The sequence below is a fragment of the Amblyomma maculatum genome, chromosome 5 (genome assembly GCF_055883805.1).
Source record: "Amblyomma maculatum isolate TAMU_Amacu chromosome 5, ASM5588380v1, whole genome shotgun sequence".
Taxonomy (NCBI): domain Eukaryota; kingdom Metazoa; phylum Arthropoda; class Arachnida; order Ixodida; family Ixodidae; genus Amblyomma; species Amblyomma maculatum.
This window is the reverse complement of record NC_139348.1, coordinates 138,416,492-138,433,093: the sequence shown is the minus strand read 5'-3', so window position 1 is coordinate 138,433,093 and position 16,602 is coordinate 138,416,492. Positions and strand designations below refer to the sequence as shown.

Sequence of the window (16,602 nt, the reverse complement as noted above, 5' to 3'; positions counted from 1 at the left end):
TCGCCGCAGCTCAGTTCTCGCGTCCTGCTCTCTGCAGGCTCCAGAGGCTTTTACTAGGCGGCCACGAATCGACATACGCCATAATTTTTGGCCCAAGGCAATCTTGCCGCTTCAACAGAAAACTATGGCAGTTAAGCAACAATGATCCATCGAGCCCATGGTGCTATGTTTGTGCAATAAGCAGTCACGAAAGAAAACAAAAACCACTGTTTATTATCTGTCATTTTAGAAAACCCAGATGCATGAAATTATTTCAAATCACAAATTTAACTTGCGGTCAGCTTACCGTTTTGCAGAGCAAAAAGCTTTGAGACCTCAGGACTACCAACAACTCATGCAGAGTTACATTGTCAGTTAGCGAGGGTACTGCGTACGCCCTTTATGTCGCTTTTTTGTGAGTGTATAGACGCCTACACCAGTCTTCATGAAAATCCATAAACGTAATGCTGTGAATTCATTATTGCCGCCACCGTCGTTTCCAACTGGGCCATCTAGAATTCTAGCACTCACTGGTTTTTCCGGCATATGATTTGATAATTTCATATAGATTTCATTCATTGATAGATTTCTTGGACGTTGAAGAGAGAAGGTGAGACAAGGTAAGAGTTCTGCGAAACGGAAATAACGTGCGGAAGCCAATTATTCGGCGCGGCAACATCCTTGTGATTTTTCTTGCTTGAAAGAGCCGACTACGTTTAGATATATAGGCACAGTGGCACTAAATGCCGATTTCACGTTACGAAGTCAATGCGTTTAGGTTCACTTTTTATCCAGTCGCGAATGATTTCCCACAGACTATATTTCACTTCATATTTGATTTTGTGAACCTAGTTAAATTACGCCGTGTTATAACCTTGCTCTTTGCTTCGCTCTTATGAATCTTCCAAGCTAATATTGCACGAAAAAAACATCTATATGCTCTTTTGCCTTAAGACATTGTGTTTGTTTCTTTTGACAGGATACAACATTTTGCTAAATGCTTGATAACCATACTCGCATTATATATCGTAATAGCGGTTGTCGAGATGCGCCGTTAACGAAAAAGAGCAATAAATCATTCCCTTTCTCTTATCGCCTGACGTGACCCATAAAAAAGTGTTACATTGAGCCGACAGTGAGTGAGAGAGAGAGAGATAGATAGATAGATAGATAGATAGATAGATAGATAGATAGATAGATAGATAGATAGATAGATAGATAGATAGATAGATAGATAGATAGATAGATAGATAGATAGATAGATAGATAGATAGATAGATAGATAGATAGATAGATAGATAGATAGATAGATAGATAGATAGATAGATAGATAGATAGATAGATAGATAGATAGATAGATAGATAGATAGATAGATAGATAGATAGATAGATAGATAGATAGATAGATAGATAGATAGATAGATAGATAGATAGATAGGTAGAGAGAGAGAGAGAGAGAGAGAGAGAGAGAGAGACCAATACCTCATCTATAACGTTTTATACAATTCAATCCTTGTTTGCCTACCCTCGTGCTTATTTTCAGGTCACCTGGGTTTGCCAGAATGGATGGGAAAGATCCGCGACCTGTCCTTGTTCGACGCACAATTCTTCAACGTGCATCCCAAGCAGGCGCACTTGATGGATCCTCAGATACGCCTTCTGCTGGAGACAGCGTACGAGGCCATTGTGGACGCCGGCTATGACCCACAGACATTGCGGGGAAGGAGAGTGGGCGTTTTCATCGGTTGTGGCAACACGGACTCGCACGAGACTCCCAATTTCAACGCGGACAAGACAGAAGGATACGGCTTGATTGGCAGCTCGCGGGCGATGTTCGCCAGTCGCATCGCTTACTCATTCGATTTTCACGGTAGGCCGTCTCTGAGCGCCAAGCTTCATTTGTTTCCACAAAAAACATGCTCTCATCAATGTTTACGAAAAGCAATGAATAAGTGCGATCTCTGCAAGACTTCAACAGATGCTGCTGCGGGCAATGAATCAAAGCCAATGCTAGTTTGGTGTACTTAGAAGCCAACATTGGAGAAAGATTATGAAGTTGCGCTACAATACGAAAGGCTTAATAACCAGTAGTGTTCTATGTCACCGTTATCATGTATATGTAACAGTTTCTGGACCTTCCAGCTCGCCATGGTAGGTTGAATATGTCGTAACCATGAATTGATAGCTACAGTTGCTAGCCAAATAAATGTTGTTCACGTAAAGTTTTGTTCGGCCACATAGCTTAGAGATGAGTTCTAAAAAAAATTTGCTTTTAGTATTCGCGTGGTAAAGGCGCATGGCGCATGGACGCTCTTGATGAAGACAAGATGTAATTCTGTATACATCAAATGCGGTCATCTATTCGTCATTGGATAGGGAGATAAAGCCTACCATTTGTTATTGTTAAATGAGCAACTTTTTGTGAGAATTTGTTGTTATGACGCAATGCTCATCAGTGAATATCATACAAGCGCAAAACCTGCGCGCAATGCGTGCGGAAAAGCTTTCCAACGTCCAACTACGTTTAATTACGTAAAACTCCTATTATTCCTTCGCTGTCTGGTGAGAAAAAAAAACGATGTGAATGCAAGGGACAAGGAGACAGAATTACAAGGCGTGTCCGCTGATTTCGTGCCTCACATACTTCAGTTATACCTTCCACTACAGCTATGTCCTTAGGCGCAAGCCTTCAGCTGATTGTGTAGCTGTGCGTCATCGTCATGCCGATTTGGCTGCGCTGTGAAGGTCACAATCTATGCGTTTTAGGCACCTCATATTATGTTTCTGAAAGCTCAGGTGGCGTAATAACACCGTCTTTTCATCCTCATCCGTAAAAACCTGCGAGCGCGCCTTCCGCAGGAATGACGTCTCTATTTGCACCAGCAATGACCTGGGTCCGGATTCCGAGTCTGCGTCGTTTTCAAAAGTGTTGTTTTCTCTGGGTAAACCCTCATCTAATTGGTAGACACGCAGCAACTGCAAGTGATGACAACCTAACTGACATGCGGTTCCGGTGTTTCCACCAATCGGATGACTTGAGCACAGGGAGAGAAAAAAATTTCATTTCTGAAAACGACGCAAACTTGAAATACGGACCCTGGTTTGAACGTGCACTCTAGCGCAGACGAACTACTTCGTGATGTCTAATCGGTTCCAAATAATATGCGCCGGTGATCTGTCAAACTGAGGAAAAGAAAGTATATTGCATAGGTGCCCATTCAAAATAAACTAAGGAATGTCTCGTGCTCGTAGTTCTCTCTGCCGCCGATCATCCCTCTTGTTTACTGCTACGCTCGCGATGCACCTTACGTGACCTCATCTTTATCAACTTTCATCAGTGCGCAATGGATCTGAAGAGATCAATATCGCATTGCCCTTTTCAGGCGCATTAAATGTGAGGGAAGATTTGACTAACGAACCCGGCCAACCCCGAAAAGTTCGAGGGGCTACTCAAAAGTTGACTTCGTGCAATTAAAAAATTGAGTTGACCCACGGTCAATATTGACTTGACCCACCTCCAAATTGACTTAAGCCCAACCCCTTAAATATGGTGGGCTCACACTCAAAATTAGGTCGAAAATTTCATAAATGAGGATGAACAGTCTAGATTAGGAAGCGTTCACGCGACACCTACGTTGACTGTTAGAGTAAAGCCACTTCTCATTTTCGTAGTCTTTACTCTTCCTCCTCTCTATCAACTTCCACTCCTTCGAAGAGCATTGTAGCAACTGTACATGAGACAGGTGTAGCGCTGCGCTATCCGTGTATAATTTCTGTCTCAGTTGTCCTGCCCAGAGCGTCGGAAATGTTTATAATTCGTACCTTGTCTTTAAGCCCTTTATCGGTCTCCTCACGGTCATAGAGAGTCTTTGCTTCCTAATGATGACCTTCGTCGCACCTCGAAAACAACGGTGACACACCTAAAATTAAACACCAGCCATTAACCATGAAATACAGTAGGGGCTGACCACCATTAATATAGCATTATGTTCGGACTTTCTTGGGAATTTCAGGGCCAAGTATGTCTATTGACACAGCGTGCTCGTCTACCATGACGGCCCTAAATCTGGCCATGATGTCCCTTCGGTCCGGTCAGTGCGAGGCGGCCATCGTGGGAGGAAGTGCACTTTGCCTCAAGCCGAACATTTCGTCCAGCTTCCTGCGTCTGGGGATGCTGTCTCCTGATGGAAAATGCATGTCCTTCGATTCCCGGGGTGAGATTGTTTTCTTTGAGCATTTACGACACACGCTTTAATACAGTCATTGCAGAGCAATCGATTCTCCGACATGGAGCTTATGTCCCAAAAAACTTCATCCGCAGATTACGAGCATGCAGTCCCGAGCGGAGATTTTATTATGTGCATCTATCTGCAAGAACCCGCAGGCCTTTCTAATGACAGGGAAGTTCTCCGCATTGATAACATGTGTTTTGCTATTGATATGGAGCTAAATAGCATGTACATAGGACTGTTTTATTAAGAAATTTTTTGTCACTCCTTATCTATTTGTACCGTCACCAGCTCATCGGTGAAGTTCTACCGGAGGCGAAGAAGCATGAAAGTACTAAATTTTAGGCTTAGAGAAATAGCCGCACAACCTGGACAGTTTTATGTTCCGTTGCTGTGAAGAAGGAGCAGGTAGCCATGATTGCTTCTTTTTGTTGCAGCCAATGGCTACGCGCGGAGCGAGACTGTGGGAGCGCTTTTTCTTCAGCGAGCATCGGAAGCTCGTCGAATATACGCAAAGGTCACCCATACCAAGGCTGGTTCTGATGGTTACAAGTGTGACGGTGAGTGTATTGCTATGCCGATGTTTTGACGAATTAATAAATTAAACATTGCTCTTCACCGTGCTTCTTGCTCAGCAATGTTATAAAACTTTCTATGAAATACAATAGCACAAAGTGCGATATGTTGTTCTTTTCTGGGATAATGCATATTAATTAAAAATGTTTTTGCGGCATAAAAACAAGCGCTGTTGGGTCATCGTTATTGCATGCCCCAAGTACACTGACACCAATGACCTGACAAGATAGCCCTACGCCTCGTTTCGTCCCAGTCACAAGAATAAGGTATTAACCACACTGTAATAGTTACTAGAATAACAGTGCTTTGTGACGGTTGGAATGAGGAGCCTCAACCAAGTGCGCGCGTTTGTTTATCAGAACACCAACCTCCACGTTTGGCTCGCTGGCACCTCACTAACTCCCATGAAGGCGCAGGAGAAGCCAGCGTGCTTCTGCTGAAATGTTGATTTGTGATGCTGTTGTGCTCTTTCTAGAGCCATTATTTCTCCCATTTTTGGTATATTCTTAATTGTCTTAATTTGGTACCTTTTTTGGCATCAGAAAATACGGTGCAACAGCTTCTTTTCCTAATATATATGCTCAGCTTCGACGTCTTATTCTGCCTTGGAAAGCAGCGGTTGTGGGAGAAAATATTGTCGTTCGATGGCGCAGGAGTCACCTTTCCGTCAAGCCAAGCGCAAGAGCGGCTTCTAAAGGCAGCCTACGCCGAGGCTGATGTGGATCCGCACAAAGTGGGCTACGTAGAGGCACATGGTTCAGCGACTAAGGCGGGTGACATCCATGAGTTGAGCGCCATAAGCAACGTCTTTTGCCGGTCGGAACGGGAAAATGGACTCAAGGTTGGGTCCGTGAAGAGCAACGTGGGGCACAGTGAATCGGCATCGGGTAAGCAGAAACAGATAAAATTCATTAATTGTATGTTGCTTTTGCACACATTTCTCATTTCTTTTGAAAACACAATCCCCGTTATGCTATCTATATTTAAGAACAGCATGCGAAAATGTGTTAGGGTAGCTGAAGATTATTTTGAGTGTTAATTAGTATGTTATCAGCTAATGAATGCTTCAATAAGTCAATCTTTCACCGAACAGACTAAGCGATTTATCACTAAGTTTATGAATGGATAAATAAAAGAATGAATGTTTTAGTAATCAATGCGCATTTCACAAAGTGCTTGTTCGTAGGCGGCTTTGCAGATGTCGTAGATAGAGGTGTGTCCCTCGCTTCATCCATTATCCATTCATCCCTGCCTGTGTCGCTAAGATTTTCCAGACATTAAAGGAGTACATCAGTGATTCTCCTATGACCACTTTCAGGGAGTTAATCTCGAGCATCCCACTCAGTAATGCTGTACATATTTATTGCTGTACATACGTATAACCCGATCAGCACTGAGTGCTGCTTGCCATCTGCTGGCAGGCATTTGTTCCATTGCCAAGGTGATACTATCTATGGAGACTGGCCTCCTCGCTGGAAACCTGCACTTCGTGGAAGCCAACCCCGACATTCCATCCTTGCATGATGGCAGAATCGAGGTTGTAGATAAGGTGATGCCGTTTCCTGAAGGTCCAGTCGGAGTGAATTCGTTTGGATTGGGAGGCAGCAGTGTTCATGCAATCCTAGAGCCGGGCCCTGCACAGCACGTGGACAGTATGCCATGTCTACTGGCTGAGCTGCCCAGGCTGGTTCTAACGGCAGGAAGGAGTGTGGAGGCACTGAGGGTGAGTTCATTTCTCCTCACTGCAGCATATGTTATCCGTTACTATGTGACGAACATTTGCTGTAACTAGTTACGTATAGATTACCTAAAATTTGCTGAAATGGATGCAGTCCTGAGTTTTTCTATCGAGAACACAGGATTTCATCACCGAACAGAAAGTGTTCGGCGAAAAGTTTGTGGGCCAAACCTTCCGGCAAATACTTTCGTTTGCATAAAAACACAGTAATCAGCTCTGAACATGTAAACTGCGGTCAATACCACAAGCGGCAAGTGCCTAGTTTTTCTTTTAAACGTAGAATGTACGAGAGAATTTAGAAAGCAAGAACTGAATTTACAAACGAGACCGAAGTTACGGCTATCTTTGTTTTCGCAGATTTTTTGTTTCCTCTCCACTAAGTTAGTGGAAAATTGTGTTCTCGAAGTGGATGTAGGCATGCAAAAAATGCATGATAGCAAATGGAGTATTTCACGCCAAGTTAAAACGTGTATAAATCAGGTCCTCTTAGTTCAGCATTAATCATATTGGTTGAAGTTAGGACACATTGCACAAAAATTTTCTTGCAGGCAGAGGGCCGGTAAAGATTAACACCGTAATTGCGAATGATGATGTCCCGTTTTGCATAAATTCCAAAACAGTGGGATAGCTGTGGCCATATTTTGAGTACCTATAAGGATAAGTTCTGGCGCACTCTAAGAAACAGGACATGCGGACAAACAAATGCCTCGTAACTTTTACTTCCAGCCACCTGCTCACGAACAATACTGAGAAGAGGCTCCTATTTAGCCTTGATATCATTTTATGATGTAGCGAGTATGAACTTTGCATCCATAAATTTGCGGGTACAAGAAATAAGTAGACTTTTTGATTGTATTGTACAATATGAGATGCTCGAAAAAGACAGTATTTCTGCTTACTTCAGCACACTCTCGAGCGGATGCAAGAGGAAGGTCCTTACCCAGATCCGGCGTACGCGCTCCTCAATCTGGTTGGGCAGCCGGACAAGAAACTATTCCCTTACCGCGGCTTCGCTGTGGTACCCGTTGACGGCTCCGGCAGGGGTGTTTTCACGGTCGGCGAGTGCGTCCCCTTGGAGAAGCGTGCTGTGTGGTTCGTCTTCACCGGTATGGGTTCCCAGTGGAGAGGCATGGCCCGACAGATGATGCAGTTCTATGTATTCGCCCGGTCTATCCGCAAGTCGCACGAAGTTCTGAAGCAGTTCAACATCGATCTCATTGACGTGGTGACCAATGGCGAAAGACGCGACCACTGCATGGCATCGGTTCAAGCATCAATAGCAGCTGTTCAGGTATGTTTAGCTCAATCTCTTAGCAGCGATAATTTGAGGGGCGTGTCAGCATAATGAAAGAAACGTTTTATAAGCGCAACAATACTCTCTATGTAAGGTATACAACATTTCTTTTATAGTTTTATTATTTTAGCAATCTAACGAAACGCCAGGGATCACATATAACATATCTGCTGTTTCCCAGGCAACTGCCAGTCGTAAGTACGGGCCTCAAAACCAAGAATCGCTGCTCCAATATTCGTATTATACAGATGTCAATACCTTGATAAAATGTTCCTTCACATCATTCTTTGTTATTTGCTATCTGGCTGCAGTGCGCGGTTGGCGACTGAAAAAAAAGAAAACTTTAGCGGCCGTTAAAGCGCGTGGAAAGGGATCTTGGGCACTGCTTAAAAGAAAAAAAGTAAGAATGACGAAGCATCGTGCTTCGTAGTCCGTTGAATGATACCTATAGCTCACAGGTACTTTTTTGTTTCGTAGTTTTTCAGGGCCGTTACCTTGATCAGCTGCTAGGTCTTGTGTCACCTCTAGATGTGTATGTCATAAAAAAGACAAAAACAAAACCGCTTAAATCATACATGGTAATAGTTTTGGGCTTTCACTGTGTCTTCAAAAAGGCTCGTTGATTTATAGAGTTGCAAAAAAGAAAACAAAAAACTCTGGAAAGGACAGCCGTTGCGAGTACCACATAAAAGAGTCAGTATTGCCGACATCGCACTCACTAAGCTCTGCAAAGCACACCGAATACCTTTATTCAGCGATCGAATCGTAATGGTAAAGATGAATTTATCTGTCCTCCTAAAGAAAGCCGTTTCACTTTGCTTGTATTCATTCGTGTTGGATATTGAATCCTGAAATACCAGTCGTATTTGTGCACAAGACAAAAAAGCACGTATATCACATTCATAATTATCGATAACCAAAACAGATGCCGCTGGAATCCATTGCACTAAAAGAGGATGACAGGTAGTTATTGCAACTATGTTCATACAGCAGTGCAACTGAGGTCGAGGACACTAGTGGTTTGTCTGATCGTATCGGAGAAAAATTTGTCGGGACTGCATACTTGACGTGTAGGAATCTTTCAGGGCTCACACTTGTTTTTTTGAAGTGGTTTCTGTTCCTGTCTGTATACTCTTTATTATCTTCTTTTTCTTCTCTTAAAATAGCACATTGGCAAGTTGTTTGTATCGAAAACAAATAGCTAGAAGGTAGTATCACAAATTCTACCAGTCACTGGGCTGACAACAGGCAAGATCTGCGAGAGCGATCGAGCTGCTAATCAGGCACACGGCTAATTATACGATGGGCGTTCAGACAGCTCGTATTATCAGCACCACAAATTTGCCCAAGGCGCGCACAATATAGGCAGGAAAATGAGCATACATCTTACTTGGTTTAGCGGAATGCAAAAATTGTTTCTATATAACACCGCGCAACAGTGCTAGAGCATCAAATTAAAGATTAAAATACGCTTGCCAGCAATCTAGATCAGCTTCAACATTTCTCTGAATGAGGTAGACGTTTCATACCGTATGAAAGACGCCAAAGTATGCCATTGTATAAAAGGGAATTACTAATCAAACAAATACGCCACAGTCGAACGTGAGAGTCAGCAAGTTGCTTCTTTACACGGACCGAAATGAGCGTTGCACTTTGCGTGCATTAAAGTCTACAATGTGTCTGAAGTACTGGTCATGTTTTCGCTAGTGATAGTAAGTTTACCTTTTAAGAAACCTCCAATAATGTATGTGCAGGAAATAGAGCGCAGCAGCCAGAATAGGACGAAATGCAGTGTTTTTGCGTATTGTTTCGCAATTAATAAATGGACGCTGCATCCTCCCCCACTGCCGTGAATTATTGTAGCCTAAATTTTGTGGCTTCATTTTTCGCCATTGTTTGCTCTCTTCTCTCGGAGTGGATAATACCTGATACGGCGGTTGTGTACAGCGGGCTGTGCTTCAAAATAAAACAGGAGACGTGGTATATATCTCTCTACTCTGGCCACAGGTGGCGCTCGTAGACACGCTTCGCACTGTGGGTATTCAACCAGATGGTGTGTTGGGCCACTCGGTGGGGGAGCTTGGATGCGGCTACGCCGACGGCTGTCTGACAAACGAAGAGACTGTAGTCTGCGCATACTGGCGAGGGCGATGCCTTGACAAGGGGAACTTGCCGAAGGGAGCCATGGCTGCAGTGGGTAAGTGTGGCTTGGCGGAGGTTTTTTGCTTTCAGCTTGTAATGAGGCAATGTTCTGCACGTCTCACGACAGACCAGCGAGCCAAACGAAACTCAGCGGTAGCCTGTATTGAAAAGTCTGTTATAAAGGTTGTACAGGAATCAGTACCGATAAGTTGCGCAAGATGGACCTGTATAAAACCGTTTGGAGCTGTCATACAGGATCTCCCTGTATGTGTTGGGAACTCTGGTTTCCCCTAAAAGTGTGGACCCAGGCTGAAATAAGTTCAGAGTTGAAACATAACACTGATACCTTCAGGCAAAAAAAGTTGAGCAGAAAATATTAGGCGCATTTGCGTTAGAATTGGAACAATAAACTTTATAGCCTAACCTGACAGCTCTAACCATTGTGCGACCTACCGCGGGCACATGTAGCGCCAATTGTGTGCCGTTGTGTGTGTAGGTGACCACAGAGGAGTGAGGCAGTTACTTTGGCTTCCTGTTAAATCTTTAGATACCGAATATTCACGGAACGAAAAGGTGGTGTTATCGAAGCTTTAGCTTCTATTCTGAATGCTAAGCTTAAGCGTGCTCCGAATATTCCAGCGAAGGCAAAGCTCTATTGTAGCAAACCTCACTTCAATTGAAGGATGCCTGCGAATGGCCTTCTGTGTAGTCATATACAAGCAACACGTAGTCGAGACAGCGAAGTTAGTTTTCATTCTTTGACGACGGTATTTTCGCAGGGTTAACGTGGGAAGAGGCGGCACAGCGCTGCAGCAATGGTTTGGTCCCCGCGTGTCACAACGCCTTGGACTCTGTGACTGTGTCCGGGTCCGCTCACGCAGTGGGCGAGTTGGTTCGAAAGCTCACGAGTGAAGGCGTGTTCGCTCGGGAGGTTGACAGCATGAACGTAGCCTTCCACAGCCGGGACATGCAGGCCGTCGCACCTGAGTTCCGGAAGGCCTTGGAAAAGGTGAACACTATGACCAGGAAGAACAGTGGACTACATAATCTTGTTTCTATCACTTGTAGAGATGAGAGGAATGCCAGTGAATGATAAGCGCACATATCTGTTCACCCTAGTTTATGGCTAGATTTGAAATTCTTCGCTTGGATGAAAATACTTGATATCGGCCGTTCCCATGCATATAGTCATTTTAATAAATGGCATTGAAATTGAGGGTTTGCACTCATGCTTCAGCACATGCGTTTCACAGTTATAGCAGCATTTGGTGCTTCAGTGTGTGGCAAGCAGCATTGTATTCATCGCTAGTTTAGCAGGCTGCGCCCAGCGGAAACAACCTCTTAGGTGGCCGAAATTAATGCTGACGATCCTGAGCAGCATTCAAGAACGGCTTCAGGTGCTGGTCGTTGTGTTGCTCTGACTGAAAGGGGCGACTATCGGGAAAGTTCGTAGATAAAACAGCGATGTAATGATAAAAGGTTTCCGCGTCATATTCGGTTGTGGCAAGTGGCGACTGCGAGAGGCAGTCCGCATTTGCATGCCGTCGGCCACTCTTGTATGAAATAGTATAGTCGTATTTTTCTAATCGAAGAGCTCAGCGGGCCAGCCGAACAGACGGAAAACGGAGATTGAGTAACCAACATAGGGAATGATGATCTGTTACCACTATACGAAAGGCCGTCCGTACAGGCAGCAGTGAAGCCGCTGCACGGCGAAAACAATCGCGAGACACTCCTGCTCGGTGATGGTGTAGTTGCGCTCTGTCTTACTTAGAATCCGACTGGCATAATCAATGACATGTTCGCGGTCGTCATAGCGCTGAACGAGGACAGTCCCAATACCTATACCACTTGCATCAGTATGCACTTCCGTTGGAGCAGAAGGGTTGAAGTGCCGTTAAATAGGATGCGATGTTAAGAGGAACTTCAGTTGCCGGAAAGACGAGTCACACTCAGATGTCCACTGGAATGGAGCTTCTTTATGTAGTAGGCACGTGAGCGGGTAGGCGATATCTGCAAAACGAGGAATGAAACGTCGGAAATAGGAGCAAAGCCCCAATAAACTGCGGAGTTCCTTCACATTACGAGGTTGCTGAAACGCGGCAACAGCTGCGTTCTTCTGAGGATCAGGCCGGACGCCATCACCATCGACGAGGTGACCAAGCACCAACGCCTGTCGCTCGCCAAAACGGCACTTCTTTGAATTCAGCACGAGGCCAGCTTGGCGCAAGCAGTTCAGCACGAGCACTAGGCGGTCGTTGTGCTCTTTGAATGTCCGGCCAATGATGACTACGTCGTCCAGATAGCACATACAAACCCATTTCAGTGCGTGCAGTATAGAATTCATGAATCTTTCAAATGTCGCAGGTGCATTGCACAAACCGAAGAGCATGTAAAACTGCAACACACTTTCATGCTGTGCAGTAAACACTAAAGAAAATTATAGGATCAATGACCAAGTCAAAGTTTAATAAAAACGAAATGACGTTTCGGAAGCCCTACGGCTTCCTTGTTCACAATGGGGAAACCAGACATAAAGCATGCGTTTATAGCTTCTTCAAAATGCATCGTAATGATCTTGCATAATCAGATGGTAGATTCCCTTTCGTCCGATTGAGAGTGCCATGAGTGGTCTGAATCATCAAAGACTCTAGATACAATCGACCCTATAATTTTCTTTGTCACCACCTGACCAGACGATGTTTCGTCGAACTCTTGATTGCAGTAAACACTGTAGTAATCATCAAGGTCCAACTACAACACACTCTCGCTCTGTTCAATGAACCTCGTCTTATTCATGAAGTCCATCTGCGCCTCTCCTTCATTTAACCTAGATAAATATGCCGTACATATGTGCCCTCTGACCAAATGCGGCCGAGGCCAGCTAGCGTAACATCGGCCGAATCCACCACGGGACGTGAGAGAACTTGGCTTGCGCATTACTGCACCTAAGCAGACTTAAGAGCGCCCTTGGGAGCTCTTTAAATGCTTGCTAAATACTGAAGAAGTTACAGGTGTCCTTCAAAGATGAGACACGGTTAGTTGGTTATCTCACCAGCACGTCCTTCTGTTCAACAGATAATAACCGCTCCGAAGACACGCAGCAAGCGCTGGGTCAGCTCATCGCTTCCCGAAAGCCGCTGGCAAGAATCCACATCGCAAGAATGCTCTGCAGACTATCTGATCAACAACCTCGTGGCGCCTGTTCTTTTTCATGAGGCCCTTTTACATGTGCCCAAGGATGCCATCATCGTAGAAGTCGGGCCTCATTGCCTCTTGCAGGTGAGTTACAGTCGGCCTTTATGTACGGTAGGTTCTCTATGGCTGATATTTGAAAAACGTCATTACCGGGGGAGAGGCAGAGGCGCCTACACTGAATCGTTCATTACAAAAGAAGAAAAACTGAGAAGATGGGCAGTTCTTTGTACAATGAATGAAGTGGTCGGCTATACATAGGAGATGGGTGTAAAATGTTTTTCTGAAATAATCAAGAAAGGCACTTTATATTCTTCAAAAACGGGCTTATTAAAATTATGCTCCTTGAGGCGGCACGGCTCTTGTGGAATCTGGAGGTGCTGCGTATAGTACGATGCTCGGGACCCTTTTCGGAAAAACATGATGCCTGCATTCGCCGACTCTAGAAGTTACCAATGAGGGTGAGGGGGTTGTAAGCACCGGAGGAAAGCCGACGTGTACATCCATGCCCAACTTTTTTGTTCTGATCTCTGCCACCTGCTTCTGAAGAAATATTTCGTTCTAGTCCGAATGCTTGAAAAGAATTCCTCTACGCTTAAATTACAGCAAGTTCTATTGATGTTTTGAGAAATACCTTGAGATTAATCGTTTTGTAGAAATAACATTCGTATTTCCACGTCGTCGCATAACTGGGCTTCCCTTGCAATCTCCGCGGTGCGTTGCAGCCATTTGAACATACCAACACAGCAGCTTGGCCACAAATTGCCCGACAGATGTACCTGAAAAATCTTCGCGCCATTTTTGGCATTCCAGAAAATATACTGACATTCTTACGCTTATATTCTACCAGACTACACCACTCTCGATATCATAAAGTTAGCTGCATCTAGCATGTATTGCACATTGAGCTTACAGTCTGCATGTTCTGGCTGCTTCTGGCCTGCTTGACCACGCCACATTCATGTGCAAAACTTCGCACGAGCTCGGCATTATAGCTTTGACCACTTCAAGTAGCCACATGCCCCACGACCTTGGCAAATATATTTTTAACATTTCTGCTTATCTCACTTCTGTGATACTGTTTCTAGGATCGGGCTTAAGACCCTGTTTGAATAATACGGTTCACCTAAATGCAGCGCAAGGGAATCATCCAGGACGGCTTTGCCTGCTTTGCTGTACGGTGATCCGAAAGTTATTTTTAAAAACGTAATTGTAGTAAAGACGCGATAATGCCGTCACCTATTGCCGTTTCCGGCTCAGTGTCCACTGTGCCAGCTCTAACACAACAGTATTCCTGGGACCGCTCGCAGCCTATACTTCGGCGTGGCCTAGGTCCAGGTGCCTGCTGTCTTGGTCTGATGAAGCGTGACGAGGACAATCTCTCCTTCTTCCTGAACTCACTGGGCAAGCTGCACACGCTGGGAGTACAGCTGGATCTTACACCGCTCTACCCTGCGGTGTCATTCCCAGTGCCACGGGGAACGCCCAGCATTGGCCACCTCGTGAGCTGGGACCACTCGCAGCGATGGACCGTAGCTAAATGGAGCGACTTCGATGGTTCTGGAAAGGCAAGGCACACTGAACCATGTTACAGCGTTCATCGCTCAATTATAGGTGGCCGCCATTTCCAATAACTTCCAGACCTGAGCGCAATGTGGCTTTTTATAGGTCCACGAACTGTGAAAGAAAAATTGCCTGCACTATAAAACAGCGATGAAAGCTTGAAATAACGACCTTCATGCTACGGAAGCAGGCAAAATCCATTTTATTCTGCTCAGTTTATAATTGCTGTGGATGGTTGCTTCATTTCCTTTGCACACTGAAAGGTCGAAATATTGATGAAAACTGCAGCGGGTTCTGCACTGCAACAGAAGTATGCGAAGGGAGTAAAGTGTTTCGGGGAAATGATAATATGGCCTATGCTTCTGAGCTTGGATCTCCTGACGCGTTACCTAGAGGCAAAAGTGACTAACGTTTGTTGGTTATGAAATTGTTTAACTTTTAAGATTTGTACATCAAGGAAGCAAACATTCCAATTTCTGTTAAAAAAGAAGCGGGAGGGAAGTTTGATCGAGAAACCGTTGTCCATATCACTCAATCCGTGGATGTGCGCGAAAATGCAGTCCCCATTACGGACTACAATTTTGCATTTGGTTTAAATAATGACGCGTTATTCGTGCAATTGTTGCGTTTACAGTCAATTAGTCATTCTGAGGTCCCAGGTTAGAGTTGTTAGAGCTGAAGGACTTCTTTCTTTGGAGTACTCGTTATATGCTTTTGGTTCAGCGACTATGGCGCGTTTTCGTGTATTTTACTTAGCGAACGTGTGTGCATACTGCTACAAAGCATCTTGAAGGAAGCAGCCTATAAGCTTTAATGCTAAATAAGGTTGGGAAAAAGTGTTACTCACACTTTGTACTCTTCTAGACAATATGCAGTTTTGTATTAAGTTGTCTTTACCTTTAACTTATTCAATTAAGGCAGTTTTTGAATTAAATAAATTTTAACGGATACTGCATGAAAAACCATTTTAAAGGTAGAAATACTAACCTGTACTCGAACCCTGGTACCGCTAGCGCCACTTGACCAGTATTGTTGCTTTAACGATTGTAATGTCACATCAGGCCACCAGAAGTCTAATGGAAATATTTCCAAACATTACAGAGCGTTTTGGGGCATGCTTCCTTTTAAACGAAATTTATGTTAAGTAGGACTAAGCTTAAAATTCATCGCATGACAAAATATGCATACTACCACTCATCTGTGCCCTTTCATAGGTCCACGCCGCTTCGTTTGACAAAAAAAGTTTCGCTGAAATCGATGTATGCTCCTACTGACCTACCACATTCACAAACACATGAACGCCGCTATTGCATGGTACTGAAGACGATAGGGCTGAGTACCTGGGGGAAAGTCACAGCTGTAAGCTGCAGTTCTCGTCCGAACCATAGCTGCAATCAATCAGCATCGTGCATAAGATGATAGCTCAAATAATGCAGCGCCTTCGCCACAGTCTCTTTTTACTTCTGCTTGTGCCCTGCAGTCGACGCTGGCATTACGACTGTTTCTAGAGGGCGAAAGTTTCTTTAGAAGACAAAGAAGGAATAATCACTGAGGCATCCAATGGTATCAAAAAATGGCGGAACGTTAACATTAATTGAACCTGTTCGTAACTAATGAAAGCATCCACCGCGGTGCCTCAGTGCGCAAGACACTCGGCTAGTGAACCCGAGTACCCGGGTTCGAAAACAACGGGCACGAGTCAGCTCCGCTTGAATGTTTTTTTTTCTTGTCAAAGCATTGACATGGTTAAGCTAAATTACTAACAAAACAATCAGGTCCTAGTTTGATCTTGAGGTCCTTCTCCCGAAGAGGAAACAGCTTCTACGATAAACACTTGCAACCACTAAGAGGAGAAGAAGACGAGGTGGGACCTCGTAAAGAACTAA

The 16,602-nt window shown here is 44.4% G+C and overlaps 1 protein-coding gene across 1 annotated transcript in view; it reads left to right on the top strand.

Moving 5' to 3' along the window:
- Positions 1-16,602, top strand: part of LOC146189716 (fatty acid synthase-like) — a 68,658-nt gene that overhangs the window by 8,220 nt on the left and 43,836 nt on the right. Inside the window, exons 3-12 of the mRNA XM_084605330.1 lie at positions 1,523-1,849; positions 3,993-4,193; positions 4,646-4,768; positions 5,438-5,671; positions 6,206-6,507; positions 7,427-7,813; positions 9,824-10,013; positions 10,738-10,967; positions 13,037-13,240; positions 14,464-14,721. Of these exons, the coding sequence (XP_084461456.1) occupies positions 1,523-1,849; positions 3,993-4,193; positions 4,646-4,768; positions 5,438-5,671; positions 6,206-6,507; positions 7,427-7,813; positions 9,824-10,013; positions 10,738-10,967; positions 13,037-13,240; positions 14,464-14,721 (2,456 nt within the window). The remainder of the gene's footprint in view (positions 1-1,522; positions 1,850-3,992; positions 4,194-4,645; positions 4,769-5,437; positions 5,672-6,205; positions 6,508-7,426; positions 7,814-9,823; positions 10,014-10,737; positions 10,968-13,036; positions 13,241-14,463; positions 14,722-16,602) is intronic.